The sequence below is a fragment of the Emydura macquarii genome, unplaced genomic scaffold, assembly GCF_026122565.2.
Source record: "Emydura macquarii macquarii isolate MOO-44397 ecotype Brisbane River unplaced genomic scaffold, CSIRO-AGI_Emac_v2 contig_1027, whole genome shotgun sequence".
Taxonomy (NCBI): Eukaryota; Metazoa; Chordata; order Testudines; family Chelidae; genus Emydura; species Emydura macquarii.
The window spans coordinates 20,140,167-20,159,917 of NW_027131164.1; the positions used below are offsets into that span (position 1 = coordinate 20,140,167).

The following is a 19,751-nucleotide window of genomic DNA, read 5'->3' on the forward strand; positions in this document are numbered from 1 at the left end:
GCTTGCCTTGATCGCTGGCCCTGCTGCGGCGCCTCTCGCCCGGGGCTAGCCCGGAGCGGCGGGCGGGGGGCAGCATTTCCAGGCAGGGCTGGAGATTTTCCCTTTACAAGAATAACGGCGAGAGGCCAATGCCGGCTCTTCCCGGCCACCCCGCCCGACAGACAAACAGCCGGACAGGGGGACGGCAAGTTCCGAGACGCCTTAGCGCCTTGCCCGTCAAAGGCTGGGCTGGGGGCTCTGCCCCCGCTCGGGACTGGCTGCCTACGAGCCTGAGGAGCGAGCGCGCCCCTGTCGCGCCAGCCGGGGGGAGGAACGGGGGGGAGGGCAGGGGAGGGAACCTCCCGCAGCAGCGACGCTCCCGGGGTTGCCAAGTGGACTCTTGTTGCTTTCCTCCCACTTGCCAGTCGATCCCATCTGCCGTAGCCGCCATGTATGTCCCGTGTCGCCTATATAAGCCGCGGCGCCGACCGCCATGGAGTTGCTTGTGGCTGCAGCCGGTGCACCGGGTCGGGAAGGGAAGTGGAGGGAGGGAGGCGGCGGCGGCAGCAGCAGCAGCAGCAGCAGCAGCAGCAGCAGGGAAACGCCGGCTCCCCGGGAGTCCAGGACCGCGGGCTGCTCTTGCGTGGGGGAGAGCGAGCGAGCGAGCGCGCGAGGGCAGCAGCTGGCCGGCGCTGGGGGCAGGAGACAGGTAACGGGCTAGCCCCACTGAGGTGCCGGCTCGCCCCGCTGCAGCCCCGCCAAGTGGAAGCCAGGCGGGCGGAGAGCTGGAGGCGCGCGCGGCTGCCCGGGGAGCAGCGGGGGCTGCTGCCGGCGCTGACCCCTGCACCCCTGCCAACGGGATGGCTCGCCAGAGGCCAGCCAGGTGCGGCGCTCAGGCCCCCTACCTGGCTCCCAGCGTGGGGTGACTTTAGGAGCTAGGGCGGGCGCCTGAGCGCCGCTGGGCTCCCACGTGGGAGACTCGGGGCACACCCTGGGACAAGGTCGTTGTGGCTAAGCCGCCTGTGGTGCAGGAGCGTCTCAGCGGGGCGGGACGAGGAACGGACTCCGGGTCCCCAGGCTCCGCCATACCCGGCAGAGTAGCGGGCGCAGCCCTTCCAGGGGGTCTGGGCTGGGGGCCGCTCGTCTGCACAGCACCGCACTGGAAAGCCGGCTGCCTTCCGGCCCCGCCACCCCCGCCGCTGGGTGCGCGGGTCCCGCCGCGCTGCTGTGTGGCTTACTAGAGCAGCGCGGGGCAAAGGAGTGACTGCGCATGCCAGGGCTTTGAACCTCAGTCGCTCCATGAAGGGCTGGGCACTAAGTGATCTGCCCGCAGCGCCCGGGCCGTTCGCTCCGCGAGCCTTCGCTTTTGCTCTAGAAATCAGAGTGGGGCCTAAGGTGCAAGTTTTCGAAAAGTTTCTGCAGCGCAGCCGGCTGGACAAGGGCTGTTCCCTGCCTCTCGCTTGGCAGCCAGACGCCTCTGTTTACTTTACACCATTGCCCGCCGTCGGGTCCTCGTGCGCTGGGATTTACTCTGCCGGGTTTCAGCAGGGGGGGATTGCCCTCGGCTGCCACGCTGGAGATGAGAAATGGGGGGCCAAAGGGCAGGTTAGGAAGGGCCACGGGAGCCCTAAGAGTGCGCTCCTCCATGCAGCAGCCTTGCTCTCTCCTTGGGTGTAGGTGACAGTGACTTTTAAGGATGCCCTTCCTTTGGATCTGAGCGAGAAGCGTGAGTCTCCCTTGGCTGGACACAGGCTGAACTGTGGGGAAGCGTGAAGGCAGCGTGGGAGTACTTTGAACGTGTAGCTCTCGGGCTGCTGAGCGGCTCTCTAGTCGGCACTGCAGGCGAGAATAAAGTTGCTGCTGGCAGGGCAAGTAAAAGGCAGATTGTGCCATCTCTTTAGCTGGTTCAAATCCTTTGACTTCAATGGAGCCTCGCCAGTTTACACCAGTTGAGGATCTGGTCCATTTTAAAATCTAAGGAGCTGGTGGGAGGGAGGAAACAAGGCACCCTGGTTACATAATGGTCAAAGTAGCATCTTTTTGCTCTCCCCCTGTAGTATTTCTGATTTCACACCCGTGACTCCCTGTTCCCCACCCCCATTCTTCTCTTTCAGTGAAATAGGAGCCCCCTCCCCCCAAAGTGGATCGTTTCTTTTCCTCTGCTTGTTCACCCTCCAGTTCAGACTTGCAATGAGCGGACTGAGGTCTCCTGTGCTGCTGGGGCTGGTGCTCTTAATGCTGTCAGCAGGCTATTGCAAAGAGAGAACTGACTCCATAGACCTAAAGAACAGACAAAGCCTCTTCAATCTCATCATGGAGATTATTCAGAAACTGGAAAGGTACCATATGGAAGAGGACAACGGGGTGCAATACTTCTCCAACCACGATTATACCTTAGACCGGAGAGAGGTAGCTGATTATGGAGTGTACCCGGAGGAACAGAGAGCTGGTAAGTCATGGACTGGCTGTAACCCAGTGTGCTCCTTTCCTTTGCTCTTCTTGAAGGGAAATCAGGAATCACTGTACTAGCTCTTATAGGAAGTGCTACCCCTCAAGAGATCTGCAAGCTTGCTCGAAAAATACAAGAGATTCCTACACAAGAAACTGGCTTTGAAAATCCCAGGGTAGAACTCCACTCTCACTTGTTTAATGCATTTCTTAAGTAGATTAGACTGAAAGCCAGACCTGCATGAGCCTTTGCTTTATACACCCTGTATCTGTAAGGAAGAACAGTGAGCTGGACTGAGGTAAAAGAAATCAGGGATGAAAAGGCCTGCTTATCCGAGGTCATCTAGTCCAAGGGCCTGTAGTCTTGTTGATTAAAAAGTTTTAAATGTCCCTGGACTTGACCTTCCACCACCTCCCTGGGGAGACTATTCCACAGCCTAGTAGATTTCACACCTGGAAGTTTTTCCTGCTAGGCAACTTTATTCCTGGCTTTGCTCTTTTTATTAATTCTTTTAGCTCTTCCTAGTTCCCCTTCCACTGAGTATCAGGTTTGATATTATTTTTCACTAGATAAATCAATGTACAGTTTCCTAAGATAGATCTCATTTTGTTATTTTCTGCCCATCTCTTTTGATCTCTCTAGACACCTTTCTATCTTTTTCTTTGTACTCAAGGGTGTTCACAACTGCTCCTAATTTGGTCTCATGTGATTGTTATTAAAATGTGATTTAGTTCTTAATCTAGATCATTAGTGAAGATATTAAATAAAACTCAACCTAACAATCCACCCCCTAAACTCAGTACAATAATAATTTGTTCCTTTTGCTTAATATATGATAAAAGGTTAATGGGCCAGAGTAACTAGTACAGTCTAACTGCAACTGAAGCAAACAGCTGTAAACCCAAATTAACAAGGAGGTTAAGCAGACTTTATGGCTGTTCTGCATAAGCAAATCATGCAAAGCAGCTGACATATCCCCGGGAATATGACTCAGTGAGATAAAACCACTTCAGAAACAGACTAGTTGCAGTACCACTGTCATTGAAAGGGACTTCAATATTGTTATAATGGAATTTATTCCCAGCAAAGTTGCTGCCACTAAAACTAAACTATTGCTTAGAGTCCTCCTTTATTTTAGTCTAAGTATCACTTTCCTAGTGTGCCTGTCCCATGAGAAGCATGCTCTTAGAGAAGCATGTCAGCTTTTAATGCTTTTCATGACATAATTAGGTCAAATATGATAAGGTCAATTTTTCTCAGACTGACTAAAATTAGAAGTAAATAAAGAATGACTTTTCAGAAATGTCTAACCTCACCAATGAATCAGATCTGGATGGAAATGTGCTCTGCTTTAAATGTGATAAGAAGTGCCAGGGGGAATGAAAAGGCTGTTTAGGCATTTATGGTCAAATGAATAAAGTACAGATACCATACACAATCAACACTAAGCTAACAGCACAGAGTTAGTAACGGAAAGCAATCAAAGATAACTGTAAATCAACAAGACAAAAACAAGAGTTGACACTAACGTGGATTTCAGTAAACCAGTTTCATTTTAGCATCGGCTGAACACAAAATGCAGAGAAGCAAACCGCAAGAATGAGGAAAAGCAATTTGCTTTTTATATTCCTTTCCAGTGAATTTTATTTAATGCTTGAGATAAAACAAGGACTATTTCTAGATTTCCTGTAAATATATTGATTTGATCTCATATTCACAATAGCTATTTCAGATAGTGCTTGTCAACGCTTGCCTCTGACAAAACAGTGCAGGTGCTTGTAGGAAAATGTTGCATAGACAGCCACAAAGCAGCCTACAGACCATTCCCCAGTGTGTCTTTGGACCTTTACCACTAGTGGAATCTGCACAGTTTCTAAGCATCAGTGATCTTAAAGTGATACACCTCAATTAGGTAGCCAAAATGTGGCCCACAGCACCCTACAATGTGACTCATGGTTGCTCTCCTTTTTAATGTGATTGCGTGGCTGTTGGGGCAATCGGTCCCAGTACTGCAATGCTCTATATTCTTTGTAGCAGTGTCTCTATATGAAAGTTAAAGGCAGCTGCAACTTGTTCCACCTTATGGCTCTCAATCTTCTAGTAATCTGTTACTCTGAGCACCTGGGCAAAATTTCAGCACTTTCTGTAGTAGCCCTACCATCTTTGACAAATGTATTTGCAGTGGAGTATAATGAATACTTTTTTTCCCCCCCAACAGAAATAGTTCCTAGAGATTTGAGGATGAAAGACAAGTTTTTAAAGCATTTAACAGGTAAATTTAGATTTTTGCATTGTATCCATCATTTCACACAGATGCCATCTAAACCCCACTCTCCTTCTGCTAGTCCCTTTGTGCTGTGTTGACTCACGACTTGTTCTTTTTCTGTATTTCAGGACCTCTCTATTTTAGTCCAAAATGCAGTAAACACTTCCATCGGCTTTATCACAATACAAGAGACTGCACCATCCCAGCTTGTAAGTGCCATGAACCAAAGCTAACTTTTTAAAACAAAAAGCTATTGAATGGGGTGGCCATAAGAGAGAATAGTTGTAATAGTGTGCAGCTGTACAGGGCCTTTCAATTAAAGGGCTCAGAGTGCTTTGTAGATATGACTTGATCTTCAATTCCTGCCTGTGAGGTAAATATTATCATTCTCATGGCAAAACTGAGGTACAGAGTTTCCATTGTGGATACACTGTGTAAAGTGATTGTAAAAACTGCTTCCCAGGAGTCCAGGTTTATTGTCTCTTGATGTCTCTAAATCAATTGTACTCACTTTTTAAAAAAAATTTTTTTGGTAAGGCAATTGCTAGTGTTGAAAACTTAACATAGGATCTGAAAGCCAAGTGGGGCTACTTCCTTTTCATGCATCATTACTTAACACACATTCTACAGACAAATTATCCACGTTACATTTTGGCAACTTCATAGTCTTCCAATTATATCCCAGGTGACACCTTTGAAACCCACTTGCCTTCAATGGGTTTACAAAGGTGTAACTTACTGGAACTTAATAAACAAATCAACTGATGGACATGGATGAACAAAAATCCAGCTTACTATGTCTCAGCTGTGTTGACAGAGCAGTGGGAAAAGGAATACAAAACAGGAATTAGTTTTTTTGTCACAGCAGCCTTTGAATACAAACAGGGAGCAGACCTGTTGTGTAAGAAGAAGCTATTTTTCCAAAGCCTTTTTCAGAAGACAAGCACACTTTAATGTACATGTCCAAAGCCACCCAGTGGGTCAGTTGCAGAGTTGGAAAAGAACCAAGGCTTCCTAATTCAAGTCCCATGCTTTAAGAAGGTTTCTTCCCCATTTGTAACTATCTGTATATTTTAAAATTACATTTATTAAGAAGTGTGAGTCTTCTCCCCATTTGTAAGATAAGAACCATTTATTAGTCTCTTTGAAACAAGATGATGGTCTCCACCTAATATCTAGTGGACCACATCACAAAAATCAACATCAAATTCAGCACTAATTAGAACACTCAGCAGTGACACTAAGGACCAAATGGGTCTAAAGACTGAATTAGCTTTACTCACAGCTGACATGCCCCTGTTGCATCATATTGGTGGGAAATAGAGGAGAGTTGGCGCTGGTGGTGCCTGTACTCAACCTGTCTTATGCATAGAGGGGTCTAGGGCTGACAATCTGACATCTTTCACAAGCACAAGACTTACTTAAACATTAGTGAGATAACAACCAATATAATGGATAAATCAGTCATAGATGACACTTTATCAATATGTCTCTCAGACTACTCATGGAATCTTGAAATATGTACCCTTTTATTCTCTGTGCATAATAGCCTTAGCTGGGTGTAGGTGGTAATTTGAGTACTGTACTGCTTGTATAATTCTGATTTCTGGTTATAGTTACCTATTTATTCTATGCAACTATTATAAAGATAAATTACACAAGAAATAAAGCACCTGTGGTTTGCTGCCTGAGACAGAAAAGACTATCCCATTGCCAGTACAAGAGTGTTCTCTCCAGTACATTTTCCAGTCCTCTGTGCAGTTTGGTGGTATAAATCTTAAAGGTCAGGTTTTATATACCAAGAGCTGCTAGCTGTAGGACTGCAGGAGGTCTTTAACTGAGCATGTGAGCAATCTTTGAATAATTCCTTTTCAATCTGCACTGCACACAGACTTCACTGTACACAAAACAGATTACTTGATTGAACTTTGTAGGCATGAACATTTTCAACCATGACTACTTCAGTTTTACTTATTACACCACCACCACACATTATCTGGTAACAAGACTATACAAATATCAAAAGGGAACCATCCTGTACTGCCATAAGAAACAGATATAATATAACCAGTCTTTTCTTCTAATTCTATGACTTCAAAGGTATTTAGACACCTAACTTCTATTCATTTCAATAAGAGCTAGGTATTCAGATACCTTTGAAGATCTGAGCCTCCAACACTTTTATTGCTCTGCTCTTCAATTGTTCTAGAAGGACAGTGTGTTGGAGGACTGCACTATTATTTATCTTGGTATTAGTTCACTGATAGCTACATTTTAATGACGGGCCACTGCAAACACCTAATTTGCATATGCAAATGACATGATGGCAGTTTCAGATCCAGCACTTGTGCACACCCTAGTTAGATGTATAACTGGCCATATATTACACAAGGTATCTGCATGCACAATTATGCTGTTTTTGCACAGAACTAAAAAAATTGCAAAGAGAATGCACAAAAATTAGGCATTTAATATTTATACAGTAAACTTTTAGGCATATAGGGCAAATTTCTACCGGTTATAACCTAAGCCTTTAAATCAAGGTACTGATTAAAGTTAATTATGATAATAGTTTGCACAATACATCTATCAATTTTATTTTTAAAACCAAAATCAGTAACTTTAGCTGTGTCATTAAGTTATTGTATTTATTATCTTTTTCATGGCAGACTATAAAAGATGTGCCAGGCTTCTTACTCGGTTGGCAGTAAGTCCAATGTGCATGGAAGGATAAGGTAAGCTTTTTGATAGAGGTAATAACATTCTACTGCATAGCAAAGCTGTAGATTTTGCATTGTAGACATGAAAAATTCATGAGTTTAAAAACAATCATCCTTTGGCTAAGGTATTCCCTTTTCAGAACACTTGACATAACTACCTTAATCTGGCAAAATACTGGACATAAATAAAGGGTATCCCCTACTGGAAAGCATTATAAAGATCCATAGAAAGCAGCTGTGAATTATTCATAGCAGTATGCAGTTAGCAGATAGTGAATTTGCTTTTATAGAACAAAACACAGCAGCCATAGCTGGTTTTGGGGGTTTTTCCCCGCCCCTAAATTGATTCAGTATACAATTGGGTGTAGTGGCACTGGCTGCCCTTTCATACTCACAGCTGTAAATATGTGTATATTTTAATATGGATTAATATATACATAACTATACACATGCACATTTTTTAAACATAGGTGTCATTAGTACTTCTGTAGTAATTCAGTTGTAATATACTTGCATTAAAGCATTAAAAAAATAAGCATGTTATTCAGATTTCTTTGGATTTTCATGATCAGTTTCTACTCCATGAGGTTATTTTTCCTTGATGCACCTACTTAACTCCTTTTAGCAATAATGGGAATTTCAGGTGCACACCAAAGGAAGAATGCTATCCCAAAGTATCTATACTTCTAAAAGTTGACATCTTGCACATGAAGACTAGTCCATATCCTGTCAGCTGAGACAAAAATACAGTTGTATGTGCTTTATTTACAGAAGAGAATTTTTAAATAAGGTTTGATACGTTATACATTTTAGTTTTTCCCTGAGCATTTATTAAGTAATATATGTCACTAAATGAAGGTTGCAGGTCAGAATTATGACTTCACATTTAGCCACAACAGTCTTTCCTCATATTTCTTGCTTCTCAATTTCTTTCCTATTTTTCTGTTCATACAAGAGACCACTTTACAAGTAAACCAAATCAGTCATAGTTTACCTCTGTAGGTTTCTGAGGTCCTATAGCTGGAGAAGTGCTCCCTGTTCTGAAAGCTTCATTTATCCTTAACAATGCAGCCTTGGAAGCAACTCCATGATCCAGATCTTGCCTGTTGAAGGGTGAAATCACAGAACCTACTGCATACAGCACTTAGATTCATGTAATTGATGTTGGGTATGTGAGGTAAATTCCTTGTTCTAGTTTAGAGAACTCTGCAGTTCCAAGGTAGTGAATTGTGTAATTCAGGGAGCTAATGGGCACCCATCATCCATACATTCTACTGAAAGACATAGGTGGAATGTTACTCCTGCATATACCTGCCAGAAATGGCCAGTAAGCATAGATGCAGAGCAGAGCCTAAAATGCATTGTTCCTTTTCCCAGAAAGCCCCTCTGCATCAACACATCCCATTGGCATTGAGAGTTTTCAGGGTGAGAAGGAAAAAGGGGCAGCTTCTTTCAGAGGCCTCTGTCCACTCTGAAACTTGAAGTTTCTGTGACAAAATCCATAATGCCAGGGGCTCCTACTCTCCTGAGAATGGGATATAATGCACAACCTCTGCTGGATTATCACTGATAGCATCATCATTCTTGAGTGATCTGCTTTAGTGGGGAAAATTGTCATCATAGGTGCCTAAAGATTCATAATTTCACTACCAAACTTGGAGGATCTGCAGAGACCATTCTTCCCATCACTCTGCAAACTCTTTCTCATAGAGATAATGCATTAAAACTGCTGCATAATTCAACTTTTCCATGTAAGAGATCTCCTCCTCTGGAAAAGCATGGTAGGGCCGTCATCATGTAACATCAACTATGCAGATGGAGCTCTGGGGAAGGTGGTTCTCCTCCTCTTTTACATGAGCCAGTCACACTCATCTCTGCAGGCTGTGGAAAATTTCTGCTGGACCTAGCCTTATGGGTACTTTTAAGAGATGTTCAAAATTTTGAAGCATAATGCCAGTTAAATACATATAGATACCAGACTGTAAAACCCATGTCACATACTTAATAAGATAATTTAGGTAATAATCAAGAGCTCTAATGAATAAACAGCTGATTTACAGGATAATATAACAACACTTCTTACTTCTGTTATCTTAGTAGCTACCAGTAAGTCAAGAGTTAAGATAAATGTTGAACATCAGAAACAAAGTTTTGCTTTGTTCTATACTTTAAAGCAGTTACTTATGTGGAATTATTCCAGATTTACATGGGTTTAAAAGAGCGGAATTTGGCACTACATTTATAGCAGTTATGACAATAGCTCTTTGGAATATTTTGCCTTACTACGAGACATGTTTCATCTATGCTCATTTTCACTTTTCCTCTCAATTTATATTCTAAAAGACAAAGACTGCTTATTTTATACTGCACTCTAACTTGAAAGTGCATAGTAGATATGCCATGCTAGACTGCCTTTCCTCATTCATTATTGCCATGCTAACTTAAGTAATGTTGTCTACATAGTGGTCACATATTTAGAAACTAATAAACCAAGCAATTTGTGGGCCCATTCTAGCAAAGCACTTGCTTAACTTTAAGCTCATGCTCAACGCTTTCCTGAATTAGGGCCTAAGGATAGAGGACAAATTGTGAAAATTCAGGATAACTTTGCGATCCACAATATATTTTTCTTCAACTTTTAAAAGAAGCTGTGTTCTTAGAGATGGGGAGTGGTTGTCTGCATCTATTCACATCCATTTATGGATAATAATATACCTTTTTATTCCACAAGTTAATGTGATGACATTGTTTTGTTCTTAGTTACCTTTAAATCCTGCTTTTGGGCACCTCTACCTAGTGGGAGATAGAAACAAACTTTCCATGTAGGTTGGTTATTCCATAAGTGCAGGTCATCTTGCATATTCCTCTTAAGCATCTGGTACTGGCCCCTGTCAGAGACAAGATATTCTCCTAGAAGAACCACTGGTCTGATACAGCATGAAAATACCTATGGTCCAAACTAGTTACATGACATTTTCAATTTCCATGTTTGGAGTATTTTGTTTATACCTATCAAAATAGTAAAAGTTAGGGATTATTATATTATTATGTGGTGCTTTTCACCAGCAGATCTCAAAGTGCTTTACAAAGGAAAGTCAAGTTTCATTATCCCTATTTTTGGTACTTTGTCTTGCTCAGTAGTTCCAACTTTTATTCCACTCACTCCTTCCTGACAGTAGGTTATGGATGTTAGTGACTGTTTGGCAGGTGGCAGTTAGCTTTTGCTTATTTGCTTTGGAGATGCGTGGACATATTTCCATGTTTTGAGATGAGCTTTGGAAAAGGTTAGATTTGTTTTGGATTTCTACTCACAACATGCTTAAGATTATTACAACTTCAAGGTAGGCAAGAGGCTTCAGATTCCAGGAGTGAGATAAAATGAGTAGACACAAAGATACCATTTAAACAATTGTTTCAGTTATAATACATAATGTTATGTACAATTTACACGTGATACAGGCTTGAACAAAGGTGGATATTCACTAGCAAACCCAGCACAAGTTATGCTTTGTGCTCTCAGGTTACAACAAAAGATTCTTAACATCTCTCTCTGCCACCAGATGTATTGAACGAAAAATGAATCTTGAGCAGTAGAAGGTCATTTACAGTTGCCAAAAAGGCTTAACTACATCCTCAAAGAGAACATATTCCCCTTTGTTCTTAACTCAGCCGTTTGTCTTAGACACTTGCACTGCTGGCTGTCTAACCTTCCTTGTGAATCTTGGGGACTGTAGCCAAGATTTTCAAAAGTGACTAGTGATTTTAGGTGTTCAAACTGAGACACCCTAAAAGGGCCCAGTTATCAGAAAGTGCACATCATCCATCCTCTGAAAATCAGGCCCCTTTAAGTTGTCAAGTGAAAAACCTTTAACATTGAAGTATCCCAGATCCTCAAACACTCTTGAAAATCTTGGCTAATGTCTGATTGCTATTCATTATGAATCAGAAAAGCTTGCACTGTTATCAACAGGCTTAATTTTTGGTCTGATTTCTGGCTCCTCAGTATGCACAACTCCTTTGTGCCTGTGAGTGTTCCCATCCAGCTCCATAGCCTGCACATGGCTTAATAGGTGCACGCAATCAGGGATTTCCACATATACAAATGTGATCCTACGTGGGTGGGTGGTGTGAAAAATAAGATTCCTGGGGCAGAGCCACACCTGTTAGAGACAGGGACCTGTTAAATATTTTGTATACAGCTTCCTTTTTCTATTTGACTATAATAAAACCATAACGTGCACAATCATGGAAATGGGAATACCATATTAGTCATTTCCCTATAAGAACATAATGAATTTTCTTAACACCCACTGCACTTCACAATGCAATGAGCACTGAATATTACACCCTTTTGTAAGTTTTGTTTTAATTGCTTATTGTTATAACTTTATCTTCATAAGGAAAGATAATTCACAAGTATTTATTACAAAAAATGGAGAATAAGGTTATAATCATTCTTTATCTACAACTTTTATTTTTTCATCCATCTACTTAATAGGACTAAAGATTTTTTTTAAATGGCAATTTGTAAAGCAATAAAAATGCTTGAAATGTGCAGCATAGCCAGAGTAGTAGTAAAATTGATACACATCTTTGAAATAGAAAAATCAGAAGTCCCAACTGTCCCGATCTAGGAGTAATAACAAAGTAAAAAGAAAAATATAGCTTTAATATAAAGAAATCATCACAATCAGACAATGAAATTGTTTTTCTAATGAGGTACAGTAACTATCAGTTTTCAAAGAAAGATAAGATCATTTTATAGCAGGAGAAACACTATTTCCTGCTTAAAGATGTAGCATTAATACACTGTACGGCAAGAATAGAACAGTATCATGGACAGACTTAACCATCAAATTGAGCTGTTGGGAAACAATTGCTGAGATAGTTCCCAGATGATTTAGACTTTGTAAGTGAAGACCAGAGCCTTGAACTGGACACTCAACTAGCTAGACAATATATGGTTAACATCATGTATAACATTCCAGCTTTGTCACCTCCAAGGCATAGACCACTTGGTTAGATCCTCATCTCCAAAGTACAGTATCCTAGATACTCACAGGTGGAAAAAGAGAATTTTTGACCACTGTTACAATCTGGGAATCCTACAATGGCATAGGATTCTACAGACTGTCTGTGCAGCTGTGAGGCTGATTAGACTGGGGCCCTCTAATGTCTTACAATCCTATTTTACCTGTCACAGCTCATCACTGAACCAGGTTCTGTCTAATCAGTCATGCTGGATGGATAATGGGATGCTATGGCAGATAACTTTACATTTCTTGATTTTTGTGCTGCTTAAATCTTAAGCATCATGTTGAATATTGTTTCTTGGACTATAAAAGGAAAAAGGATGAAATGAAAGTGGAATGACAGACTGAGCCTTGGCCTACATTACAAACTTATGTATAACTATGTCATGCAGGCATGTGGAAAAATCCACATCCCTAAAGTGATGCAGTTATAAAGACTGATCTACCAGTGTAGACAGCATTATGTCAGTGGGAGGGCTTTTTCAGTTAACATAGCTACTGTCTCTTGAAGAGCTGGAGTACCTAAGCCAATGGGAGAAACTCTCTCAGCATATGTAGCATCTTCACTAAGCGCTACAGCAGCACAGCTGCACTGTTCGATGGGGTGGATTGCACCCTCAGCAAGTTTGCAGATGAAACTAATTGGGGGGGGAGTGGTAGATATGCTGGAAGGTAGGGGATAGGATAGAGTGACCTAGACAAATTGGAGGATTGGGCCAAAAGAAATCTGAGGAGGTTCAACAAGGACAAGTGCAGAATCCCATGCACTGCTACAGACTGGGGACCAACTGGTTAATCAGCAGTTTTGCAGAAAAGGAACTGGGGGTTACAGTGGACAAGAAGCTGGATACGAGTCAACAGTGTGTCCTTGTTACCAAGAAGGCTAACAGCATATTGGGATGCATGAATAGGAGCATTGCCAGCAGATCGAGGGAAGTGATTATTCTCCTCTATTCAGCACTGGTGAGGCCACATTTGGAGTAGTGTGTGCAGTTTTGGGTCCCCCATTACAGGAGGGATGTGGGCAAATTGGGGAGAGTCCAGTGGAGACCAATGAAAATGATTAGGGGGCTGGAGCACAAGACTTATGAGGAGAGGCCTAAGGAACTAGGAACTTAAGTCTGCAAAAGAGAAGAGTGAGGGGGGATTTTATAACAGCCTTCAGCTACCTGAAGTAGGGTTCCAAAGAGGATGGAACCATTCTGTTCTCAGTGGTGGCAGATGATAGAACTAGGAGCAGTGGTCTCAAGTTGCAGAGGGGGAGATCTAGGTTGTGTGGGGGAGGTCTAGGTTGGATATTAGGAAAAAAAATTTCACTAGGAGGCTGGTGAAGCATTGGAATTGGTTACCCAGGGAGGTGGTTTTTAAGGCCCAGCTTGACAAAGCCCTGGCTGGGATGATTTAGTTGGGGTTGGTCCTGCTTTGAGCAGAGGGTTGGACTAGATGACCTCCTGAGGTACCTTCCAACCCCAATATTCTATGATAGTTCTTTGAAATCCCAGGCCTCACATCATATTTCCCCCCAGAGATGTTACATGCAATCCCAGCCCACAATAATACATTTGCATTTAATACAATAGACCCCAGCATATCTAAACTTAATTAAGGTCTCCCAAGGATATGACATATCTGTCACACTGCACACTTACTAATTTAAGTGTGTGCTATACACTATTTCCAATTTTTCAAACATAGCAAAGTACAAATTCCTCATTCGCAATATATATATGCCAAATTAAAAATTTTAAATGACACTGTTAGAGTTCAGTGCAAAACCCCTCATTTATTAAACTGAAAGTTTTGCATACTTTTTTTTAATCTAACCCCTCAAAAATCACTTTGGGATTTAGAAGCAGCAAGAGTTTTCAGCTAAATCTGTTAATTGAATATGAGCCACTGAAAATAAATTAGAATGAAAAAGCCACATTCAACTAAAGCAAAATCAGTTTCTTCTGCAATTAAGGGCCTGTCTACACACAAAGTGAAACCAAAATAACTAAATTGGGTTTTATTTAAAAACCCCAGGCCAGGATCAAGACCAGGACCCCACTGTGTACAAACACAGAACAAGAAGACAGCCCCTGTTGCAAAAGGCTTACAATCATTTTATTTTGATGCAAAGTTAATTTTTTTACTGACTTAAGTTTAACATCAAAAAGGACACTCAAATGAAAATAAGAGAGACAACACACATTTGCACAATATACTGAAAAGATGTGAATTAAAACAAATGTAGTTATTTTGATCCTGGTTTGTGTGTAGACAAGTCCAAAAATATTAATAAATGTCCATTATTAAAATACATACTGTTGCTTTGCCTGCAAAGCTGCAGCTTGGAGAGAATACTAAACGTCACAGCGACTTAATTTTTAACCTTTAGAATGTTATGCATGATTACAACTCTAATTCTGATGTAAATGAATCTGCTGAAAGATAAATGTGTTTTAATATGCTTCCATATCTTAATTACTTTTGACTTAACATTTCTAGCCCATTAGGTAATACCCACTACATTATTCAGCTAACAGGATTCAATACGATTCAATACCAGTCATTACTTCCCAGAAGCAGTTCAGGGAAGGGTTAAATACAACACTCTATGAAGTTTGTTGAAAAAGCCACAGACTGGTAGCAAAGAAGAGGCCCACTCTTAGAGTTCCCACTTACTTGAGTTGTCCCACTGTAGTCAGACTATACTGGTGATTAAGACTGGGTCTCAAAACAGAATACTAAATTTGTTGCTGTCATATATCTAAGCTCCATTGAAGGGAATGAAAAAAAATCACTCCTAAATCGTAAGAATATAAGAGCTGCTATAGTAGCCCAGACCGTGGTCCATTTTGACTAGTATCCTATCTCTGACAGTGGCCCATAGTAGAGCTTCAGGGGGTGTACAGAACAGGGCAATTAAGGAGTGATCCACCCGTCTTCCACTCCTGGCTTTCTGGTGGTAGTCAGAGGTTTTAGGTCTCCCTAAGCATGGGATTGTCTTCATATGGAACCTGTTCCATATCCTTGATCATCTTTGTTGCCCATCTCTGTACCTTTTCTAATTCTAATATACTTTTTTGAAATAGGATGATCAGAAATGCACTTAGTATTCAAGGTGTTGGTATTCCACAGTTTTATATTGTGGCATTATATTTTGTCTTATTTTCTACGCCTTTCCTAATAGTTCCTTCATAACAACTTTTTTTAATGTTGCTGTGAATTGAGCAGAAGTTTTCAGAGAAATATCCATCCTGACTCCAAGATCTTTCTTGGCTGGAAATAGCTAATTTAGAACCCATCACTATATGTGTATCATTGGGATTATTTTTTCCAATGTGCATTACTTTGAATTTATCAACAGAATTTCATCTTGTGCATTTTGTTGCACAGTCACCCAGTTTTGTGAGATCCCTCTAACTTCTTGCAGTCTGCTTTGGACTTAACTATCTTAAACAATTTTGTATAATCATGGGTACTTTAGTTTCTTTAGGAGCCTGAAAGATCCTGTCAAAGCTTTCTGAAAATCGAAGCATGCTATATCAACTGGATTACCCTTATCCACATGCTTGTTGATTCCTCAGATACTTCTATCGATTGGTGAGGCATGACTTCCCTTTACAAAAGCTTTGAGTCTTCCCCAAGAAATTGTGTTTATCTATGTGTCTGATAATTCTGTTCTTTACTATAGTTTCTCTTAGTTTGCCTGCTACTGAAGTTAGGCTCATTGACCTATAATTTTCACGATCTCCTCTGGAGCCTCGCATTCCATTAGGTACCATCCAGTCATCTGGCTCTAAGGCTGATTTCAGTTATAAGTTACGTATGTTACTAGTTCTGAAGTTTCATATTTGAGTTCCTTCAGAACTCTTGAGTGAATACCATCTGTCTTGGTGACATTGTTTCTTTTATCAATTTGTTCTAAAACCTTTTCTACTAACAATTTGGGACAGTACTTCAGGTTTGTCAGCCACACCAGACATTCTTTTTGGGCATCTGCCCCACATCCACTGCATCAAAGACAGATGCAAAGAATTAATTTAGCTTTTCTGCAATGGTCTTGTCTTCCTTGAGTGCTCCTTTGTCAACTAGTGGTCCCACTGCCCGGTTGGCAGGCTTCCTCTGCTTCTGCTGTACTTAAACAATTTTACTGTTAGCTTTTGGGAGCTTGGGAGCATGCCTGACTCCTTAATCCTGATCTTGCCACTGGATCTATGTGGACAAGCCTTATGCCAAAACTATTTTGGTACTGAGATTTTAAGACTATAAAAATGATAGTTTGTTAACATTGTGGTTTACTCATATTTTGACTTCATTACTGCATTTAGAGATTGATTTATTCTAAAAACTAAGCTTAAAGTATTAAATATTTTAAATATTGGAATTTTGTAGTTTTCAAAATCTATTTTCCAGGCACAGAACATCAAAGAGATAGGAATAGCACAAAGCAGGATGCTTTTCCAAAATGCTAATCTGCAAGGTTTCTTTGGTGGGTAGAGTGATATGAATGGAACGAGATCAGAAATATACTACCAGATTTACAGACAGTTATTACAAAAATCTTTATTTAATAACTCTATTCAATTTGCCAAATGCATTTTTAAACAGTTGACTTAAAATGTGAAAATGTTGAAAGGCAACTAATATTTTTTTTTTTTTTTTTTTTAAAAACACAACAGATATTACCATACAGAAAAGAAACACCGAGAACCAGGAGAAGTGCCTTGGAAACCAACAGGGAAATAGAACTTAATACCTTTATAATATACTCCATTGTGAACAAGAGGATTTATTTTTGCAGATTGACAGACTATTTCCCATAATTCTTTTAACATGTGTTTTGTATGTTGTCAACAGTTTGCAGATCTACATTCTTTACAGTAGTGTAACTGCCAGTAGTACTTACTGCTCCATACTTAAAAGTACACTCCACATTTGATGTGTAGTGCTGCCAAAAATTACATGAACATGTACCCTTCACCAAGAAATTAATGTTCTGTTCTGAATTCTGAGTCTTGTTTCTGTTTATATATCCAGAACTCTTAAAGAATCTACTCCACAGCAGTGGTTTTCACTTGATATTCTTCATGCTTATGCAATTTAAGAAGTTTGGTTAAAACAAACTTATTTTAAAATTTCAACGTTGGAGGGGTCACATTGTACCCTGGGAGTACAAGTTACAAATTGCATGACAAATACAAAAGACAATTCCAAGTGAACATGTTTTCTTGGGACAGAAGAGTGTGGATTTTTGTATACACACACACACACACACACACACACACAAACTGCCATTGTTTTTCTGTTCAATAAATGTATAAACATTCCAGGTATGTGCAATATGTAAATACTGTAAATAACAAACATAAGTAATAAAGTGTTTGATATATTACATGATCTTCAATGTGTATTCTTTAAATGTCCCTTTACAATAATGGTTTTCACAAATGAATTGATTTTCAGGTGGTTACTCATGATGTTTCAGAGCAAAATAATCTGTAAATTATATTAAAATTTAACACTAAATTGTATCAGGAGTGTAACTTGTAAAAAAAGGCTAAACAAAGACTTCATCAGGTCGCTCTATGCATTTCATTTTTCTTTAAAATCACGTACCCAACCCAGTTGGTGCATGTGTCATTTCATTTATGACCAAAAATCCCCAAACCAAAAACCACACACTATGGAGCATTTCCTATAAATGCATTCCAGACACACAAGTTTTCACACTGAAGCTTTCTTTCAAAGAACCATCTATTTTACACAAGCCCTTTAGATCATATTGGACTGTATGGTATAAAACCTTTGAGTCCAATACAAATAAGTAGGGCTAGGATTTTCATAGTTCATAGAGTTTAAGGCCAGAAAAGATCCTTAGATCATCTTGTCTCACCTCCTGCATACCTCACGCTATTACATTCTATCCAAATCCCCTTTGTTGAGTCCCATGACTTCAGTTGAATAAAAGCATTTTAGTCCTCAGGAGACTAAACTAGAGGAACCACAGGCAGTGAACAGGAGAGACTAAGATGCCACCCGTGCCATGCCAGAGAACTGATTAGGTGAGATGTGCTCAGATGACCCTAGGAGACTAAGCACAGCTCAGGCTGCAAAGGACAATGAAAAGCCCTGAAGGTTCCTGCCAATCTGACTTTGGGGAAGTTCCTTCCCACCCCCAAGTCTTGTTATGAATTACACCCTGAGCACATGAGGAAGACATACTAACCAATATATAAGAGGATTTGTGTACCAATTCTGAGCACCAGTCCATCCTAACTAGTAACCTGTCTAGCTGTGGCAGATCTGATGTTTCAGAGCAAGGTGACCCTTTTGTCCACTGGGGGGAGGGGCGGAATTCCTTCCTAACCCCTGTAGCTGACCATTTGAAGCCCTGCTGCATGAGATTAGATTATAATCCTTATCAAATACAGAGCAAGAGTGTTATGAGCAAGATGAAGACTATGTAAGCAAACTTGTTCTCCCCAAGATCCATGAAGGAAAGGGATGAACAACAGAGGGAGTCAGATTCCAAGGCCAGATGGCATCACCATGACTACTGAGCCTGACATGGTGCACCAGTAGAACTTCTCCCAGAAACTGACTTCAAACATATCTTTCAGAAAAACATCTAATCTTTTCTTCAAGGCTCCGAACAACAGTGAATCCCTCACCTCCACTGACACTTCCCACTTAAATTTATGCTCCCAGTCAGTTATGCTTACAATTGTTTTCAACTTTGGAAAAGTGGCTCTTTGAAGTTCCAGGTATATACATTATTGGTTGATGCCCCCACAAGGCACATGTAACCAGCTCATGATCACTGATACTACCATAAGTGCTAATTATTAGGTCAGCATTGACTAACATATGCTGGCTAGCATATGATATGTAATTAATAACATATAATATCCACACCACATATCTATGTTTCAGTATGCATTAAGCACAAATATTGTAACAGTGATATAGCCTAAACTGGCCTATTCCATAATCCTGTTCACATGCTAGATATCCTAGCATTTGCTGAAGTAAGCATCTGGCATAAGCAAACAGGAAATTTGTGAAAATCAACATACATTCATTTTGTGTCTTAGTGCAAGATAGGGAAGTACCTTCATGGACCAGTACCTGGAATGCTAATATCCAAAAAGATAGGAAGGAACAGAATAGTAAGTTAGGGAAAATGAGGGGTTGGATTTTAGTGATGTGTAAAGAAACGTATACATTGCAAAATCACCATATAAATAATACCACCTGAAATGTGTAACTTTGGGAGCACATTTTATGCCAAAGGAGAAGGTAACATCTTTGCATAA

General features: G+C 40.8%; 1 protein-coding gene across 1 annotated transcript; it reads left to right on the forward strand.

Moving 5' to 3' along the window:
- Positions 1-605: 605 nt before the first annotated feature.
- Positions 606-17,827, forward strand: ALKAL2 (ALK and LTK ligand 2). The gene is made up of 6 exons (XM_067544838.1): positions 606-688; positions 2,094-2,428; positions 4,647-4,700; positions 4,823-4,903; positions 7,364-7,429; positions 17,115-17,827. Exons 2-5 carry the CDS (start codon positions 2,170-2,172, stop codon positions 7,426-7,428), a joined length of 459 nt encoding a protein of 152 aa, XP_067400939.1. The 5' UTR covers positions 606-688; positions 2,094-2,169; the 3' UTR covers position 7,429; positions 17,115-17,827.
- Positions 17,828-19,751: the final 1,924 nt, after the last annotated feature.

Coding starts and splice junctions, on each gene's coding strand:
- ALKAL2 (XM_067544838.1), top strand. CDS start 2,170: ATGAGCGGACTGAGGTCTCCTGTGCTGCTGGGGCTGGTGCTCTTAATG. Junction 2,429..4,646: donor CCCGGAGGAACAGAGAGCTG/GTAAGTCATGGA, acceptor CCCCCCCAACAG/AAATAGTTCCTAGAGATTTG. Junction 4,904..7,363: donor AGACTGCACCATCCCAGCTT/GTAAGTGCCATG, acceptor TTTTCATGGCAG/ACTATAAAAGATGTGCCAGG.